General features: G+C 41.6%; 2 protein-coding genes across 4 annotated transcripts in view; both read right to left on the bottom strand.

Moving 5' to 3' along the window:
• Positions 1-7029, bottom strand: part of LOC139548759 (rho GTPase-activating protein 32-like) — a 55438-nt gene extending 48409 nt beyond the window's left edge. For both annotated transcript variants that reach the window (XM_071358566.1, XM_071358565.1), the window contains exon 1: positions 6561-7029. The gene's annotated coding sequence lies outside the window, so the exon portion shown is untranslated. The remainder of the gene's footprint in view (positions 1-6560) is intronic.
• Positions 7030-15313: 8284 nt separating this feature from the next.
• LOC139548741 (protein turtle homolog B-like) overlaps positions 15314-20547 on the bottom strand; it is a 73391-nt gene continuing 68157 nt past the window's right edge. For both annotated transcript variants that reach the window (XM_071358517.1, XM_071358518.1), the window contains one exon: positions 15314-20493. In XM_071358517.1, the coding sequence (XP_071214618.1) occupies positions 20279-20493 (215 nt within the window). In that variant the 3' untranslated portion in view covers positions 15314-20278. The remainder of the gene's footprint in view (positions 20494-20547) is intronic.

Below are 20547 nucleotides of genomic sequence, written 5' to 3'. Positions count from 1 at the left end.
TTCTTCCATTTTCTAATAATTGCGCCAACAGTTGTTTCCTTCTCACCAAGCTGCTTGCCTATTGTCCTGTAGCCCATCCCAGCCTTGTGCAGGTCTACAATTTTATCCCTGATGTCCTTACACAGCTCTCTGGTCTTGGCCATTGTGGAGAGGTTGGAATCTGTTTGATTGAGTGTGTGGACAGGTGTCTTTTATACAGGTAACGAGTTCAAACAGGTGCAGTTAATACAGGTAATGAGTGGAGAACAGGAGGGCTTCTTAAAGAAAAACTAACAGGTCTGTGAGAGCTGGAATTCTTACTGGTTGGTAGGTGATCAAATACTTATGTCATGCAATAAAATGCTAATTAATTATTTAAAAATCATACAATGTGATTTTCTGGATTTTTGTTTTAGATTCCGTCTCTCACAGTTGAAGTGTACCTATGATAAAAATTACAGACCTCTACATGCTTTGTAAGTAGGAAAACCTGCAAAATCGGCAGTGTATCAAATACTTGTTCTCCCCACTGTACATACATACTATGGAACGCCGTTTGGGTCTTTGCGTGTCAAAAAAGATACAGTAGCACTGTCAAAGCTGTACAAAAAATTCTGCAAACAAGCAAACACCTGCCACGAACGATGTGTTTACAATACCGCATTGGTAATAAAGCATCATTTGTTCGACCGCAACTTCTGGGGTAGCTAGCTTTAGCTTGGTACCTAGCTAGCACCAATACAACCAGCCTGAAAACAATGACCAGTAGAAACTGCAATCATTTTCATTATTCTTAGCAGTGATTTAAGAATCCTTGTGAGTAAGTATTAGCTAGGTTGCCACTTGTTGTTCGCCTACTGAAAATGAAAATAAATAGCTAGCCAGCTACTTAACCTTGTTTCCCAAAGATAACGTTATAAGCAGCCAGCTAGATTCATCTGGCTAATGAGGCGCGACCGGACCGCGTTGTGTTGTGAAGCTAGCCACAATAAGGATTAGGCACAATACTGGAATTTGCAGTTTGGCTTCAAAATAAAAGTATGTCATTGAAGGTGATGCAAATTAATACAAAGAGTAGAATTATGCCGTACTGGTATTTTGAAGGCTAACCCTTATTGTGGCTTGCTTCATATAGATGGGACCAACCACCATTAATCAAATAAGAACTGTCTTATAAATTAGGGTTATTTTAGATGTTGACACCTAGCTATATAGTTAGCTAGCTAACAATAGCTACTGAAACAGACTGTCGTTTTGCTATGTTTTTGGGGAAGAACATTGTTTGCATCCATGAGCTAGCTAGCTTTTTTTATGACCAGCACTGTAGGTGTGTAAGACAACTTTACCAGCATCATAGCATACGTATCGATGAATCGTTGTGACATATGAAATACAAGTGTAAGTGTAATAACTACGAAAAATGTAATGAACGCGTTAAATTATTATGTGAAGTGCAGTCATATTCAGGTCCTGATTGGTCAAATAGCGTTATTTGACGTGTATCTTTTTAGACACTCAAAGACCCAAACGGCGTTCCATAGAAATTCTGGTTGAGAATGAAACGACTGAACAACGAAACAGCACAGCAAGTAAGTGAAAGAAATAGGTTTTGATTATGTTTTACTGGTAATGGGGACATACGTAAATTCCACCAAAATAACCTTTTGGTCAGTGTGGTGTGTGTGTGTAACCTTTATTTAACGAGGCAAGTCAGTTATTAAGAACAAATTCTTATTTTCAATGACGGCCCGGACGATGCTGGGCCAATTGTGCGCTGCCCTATGGGACTCACAATCACGTCCGGATGTGATACAGCCTGGATTCGAACCAGGAACTGTAGTGACGCCTCTTGCACTGAGATGCAGTGCCTTAGACCGCTAAGTCCATGTGTGTGTTTTAACTATACTAGAATGCTTAAAAGGCCACCAAAATTTTAAGTATTGGGTTTTTTGGCAAGGAAAATATTGGATATCGGTATCAGCCAAAAATGTCATATGGGTGACATTTATTACATTGGATTTGGAAAGTACTCCGACTCCATCCCTTTTTCCACATTTTGTTATGTTACAGCCTTATTCAAAATGTACTAAATTGTTTTACTCAGTCTACACACAATACCTCATAATGACAAAGCGAAAACAGGGTTTTAGAAATGTTTGCACATTTTTTATAAATACCTTATTTACATAGGTATTCAGACCCTTTGCTATGATACTCGAAATTGAGCTCAGGTGCATCCTGTTTCTATTGATCATCCTTGAAATGTTTCTACAACTTGGAGTCCACCTGTGGTCAATTATATTGACTGGACATGCAAAAACAGGTTTAGAAAAATCTGAAATATCACATTTACATAAGTATTCAGATCCTTTACTCAGTACTTAGCTGCCAAAGGTGCTTCAGCAATTACAGCCTCGAGTCCTCTCGGATATGACGCTACAAGCTTGGAACACCTGTATTTGAGGATTTCTCCCATTTTTCTCTGCAGATCCTCTCAAGCTCTGTCACGTTGGATGGGGAGCGTCGCTGCACAGCTATTTTCAAGTCTTTCCAGAAATGTTTGATTGGGTTCAAGTCCGGGCTCTGGACATTGAGACTTGTCCCGAAGCCACTCCTGCGCTGTCTTGGCTGTGTGCTTAGGGTAGTTGTCCTTTTGGAAGGTGAACCTTCACCCCAGTCTGAGGTCCTGAGCACTCTGGAGCAGGTTTTCATCAAGGAGCTCTGTACTTTGCTCCATTCATCTTTTCCTCGATCCTGACGAGTCTCCCAGTCCCTGCCACTGAAAAACATCCCCACAGCATGATGCTGCCACCACGCTTCACCGTAGGGATGGTGCCAGGTTTCCTCCAGACGTTGCGCTTGGCATTCCAGCCAAAGAGTTCAATCAGAGTCCTTTCAATCTTGTTTCTCATTCTCAGAGTCCTTTAGGTATATTTTGGCAAACTTTGCGGGCTGTCATGTACCTTTTACTGAGGACTGCCTTCCATCTGGCCACTCTACCATAAAATGCCTGATTGGTGAAGTGCTGCAGAGATTGTTGTCCTTCTGGAAGGTTCTCCCATCTCCATAGAAGAACTCTTGAGCTCTGTCAGAGTGACCATCAGGTTCTTGGTCACCTCACTGTCCCTTCGCTCACGATTGCTCAGTTTGGACGGGCGGCCAGCTCTAGGAAGAGTCTTGGTGGTTCCAAACTTCTTCTATTTAAGAATGATGGAGGCCACTGTGTTCTTGGGGACCTTCAATGCTTCAGAAATATTTTATTACCCTTCCCCAGATCTGTGCCTCGACACAATCCTGTCTTGGAGCTCTAAGGACAATTCCTTGGACCTCATGGTTTGTTTTTTTGCTCTAACATACACTGTCAACTGTGGAACCATAAATAGACAGATGTGCCTTTCCAAATCATGTCCAATCAATTTAATTTACCACAGGTGGACCAAGTTGTAGAAACATCTCAAGGATGATCAATAGAAACAGGATGCACCGGAGTTCAATTTCAAGTCTCATAGCAAAGTGTCTGAATACTTATGTAAATAAGGTATGTTTTTTTTTTATATACATTTGCAAACATTTCTATAAACTTGTTTTTGATTTGTCATTATGGGGTATTGTGTGTAGATTGATGAGGGAAATGTTTTATTGAATCCATTTTAGAATAAGGCTGTAACGTAACAAAATGTGGAAAACGTCAAGGGGTCTATATACTTTGCACTGTATATCAATATCTGCACATACAGGAGTTTCCAATTATACAAAAAAAATGTGAAATGTAAAAATAAAATAAAAACCTTTATTTAACCAGATAGGCCAGTTGAGAACAAGTTCTCATTTACAACTGCGACCTGGCCAAGATAAAGCAAAGCAGTGCGACACAAACTACAGGGTTACACATGGAATAAACAAACGTACAGTCAATAACACAATAGAAAAGTCTATATACAGTGTGTGCAAATGAAGTAAAATTAGGGAGGTAAGGCAATAAATAGGCCATAGTGGCGAAACAATAACAATTTAGCAATTAAACACTGGAGTGATAGATGAGCAGAAGATGAATGTGCAAGTAGAGATACTGGGGTGCAATGGGGAAAAAATAATAATAATAAAGGAAATGAGGTAGTTGGGTGGGCTATTTACAGATGGGCTATGTACAGGTGCAATGATCTGTAAGCTACTCTGACAGCTGATGCTTAAAGTTAGTGAGGGAGATATGAGTCTCCAGCTTCAGTGATTTCTGCAATTCGTTCCAGTCATTGGCAGCAGAGAACTGGAAGGAAAGGCGGCCAAAGGAGGAGTTGGCTTTGGGGGTGACCAATGAAATATACCTGCTGGAGCGTGTGCTACGAGTAGGTGCTGCTATGGTGACCAGTGAGCTGAGATAAGGCAGGGCTTTACCTAGCAAAGACTTGTAGATGACCTGGAACCAGTGGGTTTGGCGACAAATATGAAGCGAAGGCCAGCTGGTTGGTGAACCAGGCGAGGCAGTCATTTGAGAGAAACCAAGGCTGTTGAGTCTGCCGATAAGAATGTGGTGATTGACAGAGTTGAAAGCCTTGGCCAGGTTGATTCATACAGCTGCACAGTATTGTCTTTTATCGATGGTGGTTATGATATCGTTTAGGACCTTGAGCGTGGCTGAGGTGCACCCATGACCAGCTCGGAAACCAGATTGCATAGCGGAGAAGGTACGGTGGGATTTCAAATGGTCGGTGATCTGTTTGTTAACTTGGCTTTCGAAGACCTTAGAAAGGCAGGGTAGGATGGATATAGGTCTGTAACAGTTTGGGTCTAGGGTGTCTCCCCCTTTGAAGAGGGGGATGACCGCGGCAGATTTCCAATCTTTAGGGATCTCAGACGATATGAAAGAGGTTTAATAGGGGTTGCAACAATTGCGGCAGATCATTTTAGAAAGAGAGGGTTCAGATTGTATAGCCCAGCTGATTTATAGGGGTCCAGATTTTGCAGCTCTTTCAGAACATCAGCTATCTGGATTTGGGTGAAAGAGAAATGGGGGGGGCTTGAGCAAGTTGCTGCGGGGGATGCAGAGCTGTTGACTGGGGTAGGGGTAGCCAGGTGGAAAGCATGGCCAGCCGTAGAAAAAAGCTTATTGAAATTCTCGATTATCGTAGATTTATCGGTGGTGACAGTGTTTCCTAGCCTCAGTGCAGTGGGCAGCTGGGAGGAGGTGCTCTTATTCTCCATGGACTTTACAGTGTCCCAGAACTTTTTGGAGTTTATGCTACAGGATGCAAATTTATGTTTGAAAAAGATAGCCTATGCTTTCCTAACTGCCTGTGTATATTGGTTCCTAACTTCCCTGAAAAGTTGCATATCGCGGGGGCTATTTGATGCTAATGCAGTATGCCACAGGATGTTTTTGTGCTGGTCAAGGGCAATCAGGTCTGGAGTGATCCTAGGGCTATATCGGTTCTTAGTAAAATAAAAATTGAATGGGGCATGCTTATTTAAGATGGTGAGGAAAGCACTTTTAAAGAATAACCAGGCACCCTCTATTGACGGAATGAGGTCAATATCCTTCCAGGATAGCCAGGCCAGGTCGATTAGAAAGGCCTGATCGCTTTAGTGTTTTAGGGAGCGTTTGACAGTGATGAGGGGTGGTCGTTTGACCACGGACACATTACGGACGAAGGCAATGAGGCAGTGATCGCTGAGATCCTAGTTGAAGACAGCAGAGGTGTATTTAGAAGGCAGGTTTGTCAGGATGATATCTATGAGGGTGCCCGTGTTTACGGATTTAGGGTTGTACCTGGTAGGTTCCATAATCATTTGTGTGAAATTGAGGGCATCTAGCTTAGATTATAGGACGGCCGGGGTGTTAAGCATATCCCAGTTTACTCACATTATTCATTTTCCCGACACAAAGAGATTCCACCATGTTGAACAAACAAATTATCTGTCTGCATTTATCAAATTGAAACAAAACTTCCTGTTTCCATTACAGCTGGGGTTTTTTATTCTTTACTCGCATAGAAACTGTGGATGGAAATGTGGTTATTGTTTAAAAAAAGTTTGGTCCACTATTTTTACTGAATAATATATGAATCCTATAAATTAAAATGGCAAATTTAGGTGCAATCAATTATCTTAATAAATTACAGAAACAATTTCAGAACAATGTGAGATGGTGGATGTCATGGCTTGCTGAAATGACATGGAAAGACACTGTATTTATAATTATATGACAATATTCTAGGTTGACTATAAATCTACTACACAATTTCTGATACACCACATCTTACTTTTATTTTCCTTCTTAAGTAAAAGCTGGGAATGTATCACCTACTCCTCTATGCCATTAATTCCAATCAGACTGGTTTTAGATTTCTCCCTGACCAAGATGGCTGCCATTTTCTCCCATAATGGAATTGAGGTTTTATGATACAGCTCCTCTAGTAAGTTAACAGGATCTCTATGTAGTCAACATGTTGTCATTACATACACAACTGACATATCCCATAACCTTCAAACGCCACAACATTCATTCACATCCTATCTTTCTCACTCACCTAAAACCGAGTTCAATACAAAGCACAAGAATGACGACGATGGTCTTTTAAACATACCTGTAACCGCAGGACAAACCACCACACCAAGGGTCTATTCTCTATATCCTCCGAGCCGCAGTGTGCCGCGCACTTTAATACTGTTGGGGTTTTCGACAGCAATGACTTGGATTTTTCAGCATCCCACTACGAAGCACAGTTCGCACTGCTTCAGTGAGAATAAAACAAATATAGGATTCGTCAGTGAACATGTCCTTCAGAAGAGACAGCGAGATAGAACCCGTAGCCTCGTATGTTCTGCACCCAACGCTGCGAACGCGCAAAACCTGGCTGGGCGTTTACGCGCCAGCAAGGTAAATAAATGATTCCTGAAATTGCTCTAGTCCTAGTGTCCTCAATTGTCCTTGTACATCAGAAAACAGGTTTCAATCGCTCTTCCACTCCTAACAAAGAAACAAATCTATGTGTACTATGTCATGGGTGATTTATGAGATGAAAGATGTTTGCTATTGGCATACAAAAAGGAGCCTTGTCAACTATTTCAACAGTGGGTTGCAGTAGTATATACTGTAGGTTATGTGCACAGACACACCCATGTTGCAACCTGGATTCAGGGTTAGACATAACATAGTAAATGTTCATCCGGGACACTCCAATTAATATGACATGTTACGGTATGTATTGGTATGGTATGTATTAATTTGTGGATGTCCATCATCCATTTTGTTTGATATGTAACGATTTACAATTTGTATGATATGTTACGAATTCAAATTCGTACAATATGTTACGAATTTTAAAAATGTACTAAACTGTATGTTAACAATTCCAATTTGTTGTGGCTAATGTTAGCTAGGTGGCTAATGCTAACGTTAGCTAGGTGGCTAAAGTTAGCTAGGCTGAGGGGGGTGGGCATTGTTTCCCAGACCCGGTCCTGGGGAGCCCAAGGGGTGCACGTTTTGGTTTTTGCCCTAACACTACACAGCTGATTCAAATAATCAACTAATCATCAAGCTTTGATTATTTGAATCAACTGTGTAGTGATAGGTCAAAATCCAAAACGTGCACCCCTTGGGCTCCCCAGGAACGAGTTGGGGAAACGCTGGGATAGGGTTAAGGTCAGGGCTAGGAGTTGGGTTAAAGGGTTAAGATTTGGTTAGGGGAAGGGTTAGCTAACATGCTAAGTAGTTGCAAAGTACCTAAAAAAGGCCTTATTGCTTAATTCTACTGAGTGCCATTACCCACTTCATATTTGTAAATACAGTCCATTATTACTATGCATATTACTGCTTCTGTTATACTGAACAAAAATATAAACGCAACATGTAAAGGGTTTGTCACATGTTTTATGAGCTGGAATAATGTAAGATGGTGCCGACAGAGATGGTCGCCTCGTTTTGAGTTCTTAAGAAACTATGCAGTATTTATTTCTTTATGTATTATTTCTTACATTGTTACCCCAGGAAATCTTAAGTCTTATTACATACAGCCGGGAAGAACTATTGGATATAAGAGCGACGTCAACTTACCAACATTATGACCAGGAACACGACTTTCCCGAAGCGGATCCTCTGTTCGGACCACCACCCAGGACAATGGATCTAATCCCATAAACTGACCCAAAACAATGGCGACGCAGAAGGGGCAGACGGAGCGGCCTCCTGGTCAGGCTCTGTAGACGTGAAAATCGCCCACCGCTCCCGAGTACACTACTCGCCAATGTCCAGTCTCTTGACAACAAGGTAGACGAATTTCGAGCAAGGGTTGCCTTCCAGAGAGACATCAGGGTTTGTAACATTCTCTGTTTCATGGTAACATGGCTCTCTCGGGATATGTTGTCGGAATCGGTTCAGCCACCGGGCTTCTCCATGCATCGCGCCGACAGAGATAAACTCCTCTCTGGGAAGATGAAGGGCGGGGATGTATGTTTCATGATTGACGACTCATGGTGTAATCCTAACAACATACAGGAACTCAAGTACTTCTGCTCACCCGACCTAGAATTCCTTACAATCAAATACCAGCCATTTTATCTTCCAAGAGAATTCTCGTCAGTTATAGTCACAGCTGTGTACATTCCCGCACAAGCAGACACCAAGACAGCCTTCAAGGAACTTCGCTGGACTCTATGTAAACTGGAAACCATATATCCTGAGGCTGCATTTACTGGAGCTGTGGATTTTAACAAAGCAAATTTGAAAACAAGGCTACCTAAATTCTAGCAGCATATTGATTGCACGACGCGCAGGGGTAATACACGCGATCACTGCTACTCTAACTTCCGTGATGCATAAAAAGCCCTCCCCCGCCCTCCCATTGGGAAATCCGACCAAGATGCCATCTTGCTCCTACCGTCTTATAGGCAGAAACTCAAACAGGATGTACCAGTGACTAGAACCATTCAACACTGGTCTGACCAATCAGAAGCCACGTTTCTAGATTGTTTTGATCACGTGGACTGGAATATGTTCCGGTCAGCCTCAGAGAACAACACCGACCTATACGCTGACTCTGTGAGTGAGTTTATAAAGAAGTGCATTGGAGATGTGACTATTAAAACCTACGCTAACCAGAAACCATGGATGGATGGTGGCATTCGCGCAAAACTGAAAGCGTGAACCACCGCATTTAACCATGGAAAGAGGTCTGGGAAAATGGCTGAATATAAACAGTGTGGTTATTCCCTCCGCAAGGCAATCAAACAAGCGAAATGCCGGTACATGAACAAAGTGGAGTCGCAATTCAACGGCTCAGACATGAGACATATGTGTCAGGGTCTACAGGAAATCACGGACTACAAAAAGAAAACCAGCCACGTCACGGACACCGACGTCACGCTTCCAGACAAACTAAACACCTTCTTTGCCTGCTTTGAGGAAAATACAGTGCCACCGTCGCGGCCCGCTAACAAGGACTGCGCCCCCCACCTCTCCTTCTCCATGGCCAATGTGAGTAAAACATTTAAACGTGTTAACCCTCGCAAGGATGCTGGCCCAGACAGCATCCCTAGCCACGTCCTCAGAGCCTGCGCAGACCAGCTGGCTGGTGTGTTTACAGACATATTCAGTCGCTCCCTATCCCAGTCTGGTGTCCCCACATGCTTCAAGATGGCTACCATTGTTCCTGTACCCAAGAAGGCAAAGATAACTTAACTAAATGACTACCGCCCCGTAGCACTCACTTCTGTCATCATGAAGTGCTTTGAGAGACTAGTCAAGGATCATATCACCTCCACTTTACCGGCCACCCTAGACCCACTTCAATTTGCATACCACGCCAACAGGTCCACAGATGACGCAATCGCATCACACTACACACTGCCCTGTCCCATCTGGACAGGAATACCTATGTAAGAATGCTGTTCATTGACTACAGCTCAGCATTCAACACCATAGTACCCTCCAAGAGCATCATCAAGCTGGAGGCCCTGGGTCTCAACCCTGCCCTGTGCAGGGGTCCTGGACTTTCTGACGGGCCGCCCCCAGGTGGTGAAGGTAGGAAACAACATCTCCACTTCGCTGACCCTCAACACTGGGGCCCCACAAGGGTGCGTGCTCAGCCCCTTCCTGTACTCCCTGTTCACCCACGACTGCGTGGCCATGCACGCCTCCAACTCAATCATCAAGTTTGCAGACGGCACAACAGTAGTGGGCTTGATTACCAACAACGACGAGATAGCCTACAGAGAGGAGGTGAGGGCACTCGGAGTGTGGTGTCAGGAAAACAACCTCTCACTCAACGTCAACAAAACAAAGGAGATGATTGCGGACTTCAAGAAACAGTAGAGGGAGCACCCCCTATCCACATCAAAGGGACAGCAGTGGAGAAAGTGGAAAGTTTTAAGTTCCTCGGTGTACACATCACGGACAAACTGAAATGGTCCACCCACACAGACAGTGTGGTGAAGAAGGCACAACAGCGCCTCTTCAACCTCAGAAGGCTGAAGAAATTTGGCTTGTAACCCAAAACCCTGACAAACTTTTACAGATGCACAATCGAGAGCATCCTGTCGGGCTGTATCACAGCCTGGTACGGCAACTGAACCGCCCTCAACCGCAAGGCTCTCCAGAGGGTGGTGCGGTCTGCACAACACATCACTGGGGGCAAACTACCTGCCCTCCATGACACCTACAGCACCCGATGTCACAGGAAGGCCAAAAAGATAATCAAGGACAGCAACCACTCGAGCTACTGTCTGTTCTCACCACTACCATCCAGAAGGCGAGGTCAGTACAAGTGCATCAAAGCTGGGTCTGAGAGACTGAAAAACAGCTTGTATCTCAAGTCCATCAGACTGCTAAACAGCAATCACTAACTCAGAGAGGCTACTGCCTACATTGAGACCCAATCACTGGCAACTTTAATAAATGGATCACTAGTCACTTTAAACAATGCCACTTTAAATAATGCCACTTTAATAATGTTTACATATCTTACATTACTCATATCACATGTAAATACTGTATTTTATACCATCTATTGCACCTTGCCTATGCCTCTCGGCCATCGCTCATCCATATACTTATATGTACATATTCCCATTCACCACTTTAGATTTAGTGTGTACTAGGTAGTTGTTGGGGAATTGTTAGATTACTTGTTAGATATTACTGCATTGTCGGAACTAGAAGCACAAGCATTTTGCTACACTCGCATTAACATCTGCTAACCTTGTGTATATGACCAATAACATTTGACTTGATTTGACATTTTCCATGTGCACAAAAGCTTATTTCTCTCAAATGTTGTGCACAAATTTGTTTACATGCCTCTTAGTGAGCTTTTCTCCTTTGCCAAGATAATCCATCCACCTGACAGGTGTGGCATATCAAGAAACTGATTAAACAGCATGATCATTACACAGGTGCACCTTGTGCTGGGGGATATAAAATGTGCCGTTTTGTTACACAGCACAATGCCACAGAAGTTTTGAGGGAGCATGCAATTGGCATGCTGAATGCAGGAAGGTCCACCAGAGCTGTTGCCAGAGAATTTAATGTCAATTTCTCTACCATAAGCCACCTCCAACATCGTTTTAGACAATTTGGCAATACGCCCAACCGGCCTCACAACAGCAGACCACGTGTAACCACGTCAGCTCAAGACCTCCACATTCAGCTTCTTCCCCTGCAAGATCATCTGAGACCAGCCGTGTTGACAGCTGATGAAACTGAGGAGTAGTTCTGACCGTAATAAAGCCCTTTTGTGGGGAAGAACTCATTCTGCATGGCTAGGTCTTGCTTCCCAGTGTGTGGGCCAGTCTCCCAAGTGGGTGGGCCTATGCCCTCCCAGGCCCACCCATGTCTGCGTTCCTGCCCTGTCATGTGAAATCCATAGATTAGTGCCAAATGAATTTATTTCAATTGACTGATTTCCTTATTGGATCTGCAACTCAGTAAAATCTTGGAAATTGTTTATTTGAAAGTGCTGATTTTATATGTCAGTATGAATAAACTACATGTACAGTGCATTCAAAAAGTATTCAGACCCCTTCCTTTTTTCCACATTTTGTTACATTACAGCCAAATTCTAAAATACCCATAATGGCAAAGTGAAAACAGGTTTTTAGAAGTTTTTGCAAATGTATAAAAAAACAAGATATTCTTTGTTGAAGTACCTTTGGCAGCGATTACAGCCTCAAGACTTCTTGGGTATGATGCTACAAGCTTGGCACACCTGTATTTGGGGAGTTTCCCCTATTCTTCTCTGCAGATCCTCTCAAGCTCTGTCAAGTTGGATGGGGAGCGTCGCTGCGCAGCTATTTTCAGGTCTCTCCAGAGATGTTCGATCGGGTCCGGGCTCTGGCTGGGCCACTCAAGGACATTGAGACTTGTACCGAAGCCACTCCTGCGTTGTCTTGGCTGTGTGCTTAGGGTCCTTGTCCTGTTGGAAGGTGAACATTCACCCCAGTCTGAGGTCCTGAGCGTTCCCCATCCAACCTGACAGAGCTTGAGATGATCCCAAACCCCTGAAGCAAGCTTCTAGAAAATTGGAACAGAAATTGTGCTACACCAAACTGGAAGTCTTGCGAGAAGCTTGGAAAGACAGTACCGTGCAATATCGAAGGTCCCCCCTGCTTGCGCGATCATCCTATTTTTCCAATCCAATTGAGGAGAATAAGAATAATACAAAATCTATTTTTGATACGGTCGCAAAGCTAACTAAAAAGCAGCATTCCCCAAGAGCGGATGGCTTTCACTTCAGCAGTGATGAATTCATGAACTTCTTCGAAGAAAAGATCATAATCATTATAAAGCAATTACGGACTCCTCTTTGAATCTGCGTATTTCTCCAAAACTCAGTTGTACTGACTCTGCACAGAACTGCTAGGACCTAGGATCAATGGAAATACTCAAGTTTTTGAATCCTGCACCTCATGACACATTCATGAAAATAGTAATGGCCTCTAAACTAACATCAAGGCGGTGACCCGTTCCTGTAGGTTCATGCTCTACAACATTCGCAGAGTACGACCCTGCCTCACACAGGAAGCGGCGCAGATCCTAATCCAGGCACTTGCCATCTCCCGTCTGGATTACTGCAACTCGCTGTTGGCTGGGCTCCCTGCCTGTGCCATTAAACCCCTACAACTCATCCAGAACGCCGCAGCCCGTCTGGTGTTCAACCTTCCCAAGTTCTCTCACGTCACCCCGCTCCTCCGCTCTCTCCACTGGCTTCCAGTTGAAGCTCGCATCCGCTACAAGACCATGGTGCTTGCCTACGGAGCTGTGAGGGGAACGGCACCTCCGTACCTTCAGGCTCTGATCAGGCCCTACACCCAAACAAGGGCACTGCGTTCATCCACCTCTGGCCTGCTCGCCTCCCTACCTCTGAGGAAGTACAGTTCCCGCTCAGCCCAGTCAAAACTGTTCGCTGCTCTGGCACCCCAATGGTGGAACAAACTCCCTCACGACGCCAGGTCAGCGGAGTCAATCACCACCTTCCGGAGACACCTGAAACCCCACCTCTTTAAGGAATACCTAGGATAGGATAAAGTAATCCCTCTAACCCCCCCCCCTTAAAAGAGTTAGATGCACTATTGTAAAGTGGTTGTTCCACTGGATATCATAAGGTGAATGCACCAATTTGTAAGTCGCTCTGGATAAGAGCGTCTGCTAAATGACTTAAATGTAAATGTAAAGCTTCAAGCTACATATTCAAGCTCCTATTCCAACTAAACTGCTGAAAGAGCTACTTCCTGTGTTTGGCCCTCCTATGTTGAACATAATAAATGGCTCCCTATCCACCGGATGTGTACCAAACTCACTAAAGTGACAGTAATAAAGCCTCTCTTGAAAAAGCCATACCTTGTACCGGAAAATGTAAAAAACTATCGGCCTATATCGAATCTCCCATTCCTCTAAAAAAAAATAGAAAAAGCTGTCGCGCAGCAACTTACTGGCTTCCTGAAGAGAAATAATGTATTCGAATTGCTTCACTCTGGTTTTAGACCCCATCATAGCACTGAGACTGCACTTGATCAAATTCTGTCCTCCAGCTCCTAGACCTTAGTGCTGGACGACACACACCTGTACATTTTGTTTAAACATGATGAAGCCCCAAAACTGCCTATTATGGAAGCCTGTGTTTCAGAGATAAGGAAGTGGATGTTGGCAATCTTTTAAAACTTTTAATCAAAACAGAGATGCTAGTTCTAGGTCCCAAGAAAGAAAGAGATCTGCTGGCCTCCGTATTGTCGCAGGCCTCCGTATTGTCCCTCGAATTTATAAGCAAACAGCTGGAGGCAGGGCTTTCTCCCATAGAGTTACATTTTTGTGGAATGGTCTGCCTATCCATGTGAGAGACGCAGACTCGGTGTCGACCTTTAAGTCTTTACTGAAGACTCATCTCTTCAGTAGGTCCTATGATTGAGTGTAGACTGGCTATGATGTCTATAAGGTCAGTATATAATAAATTTACAAACATAAATTCTCAACTTAACTTGTAAAATAAAGATAAACACACCGAACACAGGTGATATACTAATGACATCATCTGTGTGTACCTATTACCAACAATAAGGCCTAAGAGACCAAACGTCTTTTGCTTAATGTAAATTGCCTTAAAAACACCTGCTCTTTCCATGAAATAGACTGACCAGGTGAATCCAGGTGAAAGCTATGATTCCTTATTGATGTCACTTGTTAAATCCACTTCAATCAGTGTAGCTGAAAGGGAGGAGACAGGTTAAAAAAATATTTTTAAGCAAGAAGGTGTTCCTAATGTCAGGAAGGTGTTCCTAATGTTTGGTATATTCTGTGTATATGCAGACTCAAAGGGATCATTTTTCGCAAAGCCAGAAAGGAATTTGAACATTAGTGCAAAGGCCAATCATTCACTCTCAGTATCTCTCCACAGTTTGGTCATTGGGTGGTGGAGTTATCTTAACACTAGACTCATGACTGACCTTCCAGGTGTCACATAGTAATTGAAAAATACTTTGTAATATACTATAAATGTAAATAATCCCATTTAGCAACTTGTGGAAGTGATTTCAATTTAACATAATCTTAATTTGATATGGGCCTACAGTACCTTGTATGGTCAGACTTTTCTATAACTCACTATATACCAATTGTATGAACTGTATACATCTGACTAGATAGCCTCATGATAATATATATAAATACTCAAAATAAATACTTCTTCCTGACCTGTTAAATGATCTAGCACCCAGTCATGGTGTCTGGCTCTCTAACACTCACACCTTGTGTCCAGTAGTTGAAACTACACCTCTGCAGTTCAGACAGAAGGTCAGACAGAAATTCCATTTTAGTTTGTTAATCCAAAAATAACACAAACACATACATAAGCACGTTTTCGATTTTTATTATATCAAAATACAAAAATTTGAGAGGAAAATATTACATTGGACTAAGCGTTGGAAATGGACATATGATGGACATGAACGCAACGCTGCTTTCCACCTCTCATGGACATGCCATGGATCATCATAGAACATGCTGTATGTCTATGTCAAACCGCTCATGAGCCAATGTTACAAAAAATTTGCCAATGCCTTTTTTAATAAACCTATGTCACTTTGTCTTGAGCCTATGCCATAAGCTTCTGTCACCTATCATCTAGAAGCCACTGGTGGTATCAGGGTTTATTCTGAAGAACAACGTTCCATGGCAGTTGAACATGAAGTGAGTAACATGTGATCCCAGGCAATATTGAATTCCCTGGACAACAGTGGCAAAAGAGAAAATCAACACAGACTAGTATTTTACATAAGGCTTTGGTACAGCACCATACAGTAGATGAGTTAATTGCTCACATAAAAGTTAAGTGGAAAATAATTCCTGATGTCAATCCAAAAGAACTGAATGATGAAGCTCCAAATTATCAGCAGGTTATCATTCTAAAACAAACAAAAAGTAAAAGGTATTTTATGTTTTTGCTTCGGAATATTTACATATGAACAGTCTGATATCAATCAATTGTTTCAGTTAAAAAGGCATATTGAAACAGATTATGCGCAGAAGACGTCAACATAAAATATAGAATGTAAACGTGTGATATACAGCACGCACACGGCTCAAAGGATGAAAATATGCTATGACATGACTACATATTCTTCCTTTAAGCACTACTGGCTTGCTTGAGGATGAGGAGCATTAGTTAAAACAGTCAAAGATGTAGCGCTTATTGTACAGTAATAATACATTCTATTTCCTCAGTGCTGGAAAAACAGAGAACATAGAAAATACTACATATTCCATTTTCTGTCTGATCACAACCAGGTTGAAAGTTTATGACTGATTGCTGAATAGGCTTTTTTGTATTGTCTCTACATGCAAGATAAATATAGTTAAATCAAATTGGCTCTAAGTATAATCATACCAGCTCCTGCACTAAAAGCATTAGGGCAGAAAAACACAAAACAAAAGTCGATCTAACAGAACAGGATCTTAATTTGATCGCCCTGTTGCAGGAGAACTTTCCTTCAATGCAGGATATTTCAGACTTGTAGTGTATTTGAGGTTTAAAAAGGCTTCTGAAGTTTGTAATTTCCACTTTGATATTTCAGACTTTATTTTCCCGTAAGAAATGTTTTGCAACCCCTAAAAAAATGCCCATTAAATATAATCGTTATAATAATTCACATTTTCTCTTGCTGAAGGTTTATTTTCCTGCAGTAGCAAACTGGCTCAAATTAAGATCCTACATCTGTACCTCCAAAGTAGCACTCTTACATACTATATGTTTTTTTTAAGCAAAAGAGCCCGGAAGACTACATACATTAGTAAAATTCTACATGGAGAATGTGTCAGAAATACCTTTACCAAAACATACGAGAAGAATCAGCTTTACCAAAACATACAAGAAGAATCAGCTTAAATACAAACGCTGTTTGATGAATACTCTTATTGGCTATACTGTACAATACTGTCCCCCAATAGGAGACTTTGCGACAACAGTGGAGAGAAATCACGTAAGAAGGTTATGCCCCTGCAGTAGTGTGCTTGAAAACAGTGCTGTCAATCAAAAATAGTTTTGACCTGTAGGAAGTGTGTAGTGTAGAACAACCTTCTCATGCCCTGACCATAGGCTCAGATTCCCTCCCCTGTCTGCTGTTACATATTTCATTCTGATCCAAAGTACTGATCAATAACTTCACACCACGTAGGTTTCCCCATCTAATCTGGATATTATATCTCCCCTTCAACACAAGTACAACACTTTGGAGAGGGAACCCTGGAAGCACAGACAGAGGATGTAACAGAGACAGAAACAAACTATTGTTCCATTGACTGCTACAGTGTTCTAAGTCTCTTTGATGTACTTTTTGAATGTCACCACACTATCTATTGCCACTATCTGGTTCCACAGTCAATACAATTTGCCAATCACACTAGTTTACTAATAGGACCTACAACGATGGAACTAGTTGAGTTAGTAAAACACAGAGGACTTCAAGAGATTAGGCCTCTGATCTACAGCACCACAGAGTTAAACATAGCACCAAGTCATAATGTTGAAAGCAACTACGTCCTAGTATCACGTATGTCATCTCTAGCTAATGTAAACACGACTTCGGTTGCAGCACATACAGTACCCCATAACTATGACATTGTTTGTGGCTCAATGAAAAATGTGGTCTCTCTTTTGTTTCTCATACTTTGGACATCTGAAGGCAAGTGATCATGAATGAATCTACCTATGTGCTCGTGAGAAAAGAAAAGTTGTTTTCTGTTCCAGATAAGGTTTAGTCCAGCGACAACACGTTGATGCTTCTAAAGCTTTTCAAATTGGTATTCATTCACATAATCTACAACAGAAGAAATACTACTGAACTTGTGCAGCCAACAGGCCCAAATGCCAATAACACATTTGTTCTGTGCTAACATTTACTTTTCCATAAATGTAAAACAATGTCTCCGAAAATATGGCAAAAGAGGCACCTTAAGATGTTTTATAAATATTGTCCACTTCATACCTTAAAGCAAATACTTTCATCACATCTAATATAATTTGCTTTAAATCTGTATCTAGAGTTTTGTCCTCAAGCATAATTGACATGGACAGAAAATCTTTCTGTTTAGTTTCATCTTTACAAATACAGTACACACCATGTATACATTATAAATATAGATTTTCCTCATATCTTACATATAACCAATTCTTAGAATATGCATGTTGATGTATCAATTTCAAACAACTATTTCACTAATTCAAAAGAAAATATGTTGATGAAAAAGTTGATTTGATCACTGATTTATATTCTATAGTAAGCAGAGAGGGTATTCATTAACATACATTCAGAGAGTTGTTATGGCTAGTTCAACTCCTGAATTGCTATCAGTAGAGATAAAAGTGACTCCAAGTCAGGCAAATGGGTTTAAAATGTCAATGTCTTCCAGTGATTCATCTTGTCAGTGTGTAAGCGTAAAGCTCTCTAATAGGTCTAGTCTACAGGGTGAGAAGAAAATGCTAACAGTAACCATCAGTGTAAAGGAAAGCATTCTTCCTTGGCTAACCAGCTAGCCCCTTGAGATAAATCAAATCAATCTATTGTGCCAACTAGCCAATTAAACCTAAACTTAATACCACCACATGTGACAGGTCATCCATTGTACTGTGACATCAGGACATTCATTTCCTGTACAGCAAAACATACATTCATTATCGGTTAGTGTTAAAATGAATAAACATACAGAGAAATAGCTAGCAGGTAATATTATACCGTTGTTAGAGAGATCAACAGTCGAGAGTCGAGACAGCCACCCCACCTTGAGTTTCACCTTAGTTATTGTAACACAAATGTTGTCACTTGTCATCTAACAAGCTCATTTTTTAAAATCGCATAATAAATCAACAGCAATCAGATCTTTCAATACAGTATTAAGTATTACAGTTCTTTTGAAATATGAACATCAATGGCAAGTTTCACTTTCTGCATAATAACTACTTCTGTACCATTTACATTTAAATGTTGATTTAATTGTGATTTTTTTGAATCTATGTTATAACATTACCACAATTTGAAACCTGAAATGAATAACACTTATCATAATCACTAATTGTTATTATAGGTCTGTTCTATTAGTAGAATATACACAGTCAAGATATTTTTTTAATAAAAGAATTAGAGTAATGCACCTTCAGTACCACTTCCTCACAGCTAGGTGTCCTTGGCAGAAAAAGTTGAGTCTGCACCAGGTCAGACTGGAGTTTATAATGAGTCCCAACTGAGAGAGAGAAAATGCGTGAAGGCGAAGGAAAAGGCAGTTAATTCACTTTTCAAAAACAAGAGAGAAAAGGCAAACAAGGCACCTAGAGATGTGCCATATTCCACAAGTGACTCGAGGTTTCCTCCATATTAATGAAAAACACTGTATAGACATCACATTTCCTCACCCCTTTTCTGTACTCACCCTATCAAGTGTACATTTGGCCTCTTTTGAACACAAGGTTACTTACTGTATGTCTTAGCAAGAAGAACATGGGCTCAACTTTACTGGATGTGATCACATGGTTAAAGGCTTTGAGCCAACATGCAAGAGAGTGAGGATATGTCTTTTAGTGGTTTGAAATGTACCAATATCATATCACACCTTGTATTGGATGGTAATATTATTTTGGGATTAAGCAAAATATGCAGATTGGGATCGATATTAAATGCGGATCAAAATCAGATTTCAGGCCATAGCATCCATTTCATATGGGAAGTGTATGATACTATATACCATTTATTTCATACATTTCATTTGAAAAATAATGTAAAATAAGTACAGTATATACCACTAGAATTACAGCAATTCTAAGCTTACTCTGAGGTATATTTTGTGATAAGAACCCTGTGTTAGATACTGACACTATTTGAATTGTAGGAAAGGTAGACCAAGGTCCTTGTTTAAGGAACGCACCAGGTTTTATAGTCCACGGTGTCACTGTAACACCTCAGATAGACTCCTCCTGACCAGTGACTTTTAACGTGTTGTGAATTATTTAGATCAATGCACTTTCCTACAATAGAAAAGATTCTCCCCTTTTTCATTATTTTATATATTTACATTACAGATGTTTTATCTGGTGACCCTCACTACATTATCCTCAAGGAGACATGGAAAACATCTTTATTTTGTTTCTAAATTATTAGAAAAATGCTAGAGACAGGTTATCCACTGCCAAAAGCTGAATGTAATTAATCATATGATTATCATCATCAGTGTATGGGAGTTATAGGGAGATCTAGGTTGGTGGGTCAATGTAGTCACGTCCCATGGCTTGGGTTGTCTGTGAGTGACAGTAGTGGACATACTGGTCAGTGGTCAGTGTAGGGTCCCGTAGTTAGGCCCGTCTGAGTCTGTACTGGCCAGGATGGCCGCCTGGTCCTCCTCAGAGCGTCTGCTGCGGCGCAGGAGGGAGGACAAAAAGAGATATGGGCTCTTCCTGTTCTGCCTTTTCCTCTTCCTGTGCAGGTAGAGATCTTCTCTGTGAGCCGTGGTAGTCTGGGATTGCTGCTGGGTCTGAGAGGGAGACACACCTAGCGAGGGAGAGGTAGTGTTATTGAGGATACAACACAGGCTGTAAAGCCAAC

This window comes from Salvelinus alpinus, chromosome 22 (assembly GCF_045679555.1).
Source record: "Salvelinus alpinus chromosome 22, SLU_Salpinus.1, whole genome shotgun sequence".
Taxonomy (NCBI): Eukaryota; Metazoa; Chordata; class Actinopteri; order Salmoniformes; family Salmonidae; genus Salvelinus; species Salvelinus alpinus.
This window is presented reverse-complemented; position numbering and strand designations above follow the sequence as displayed.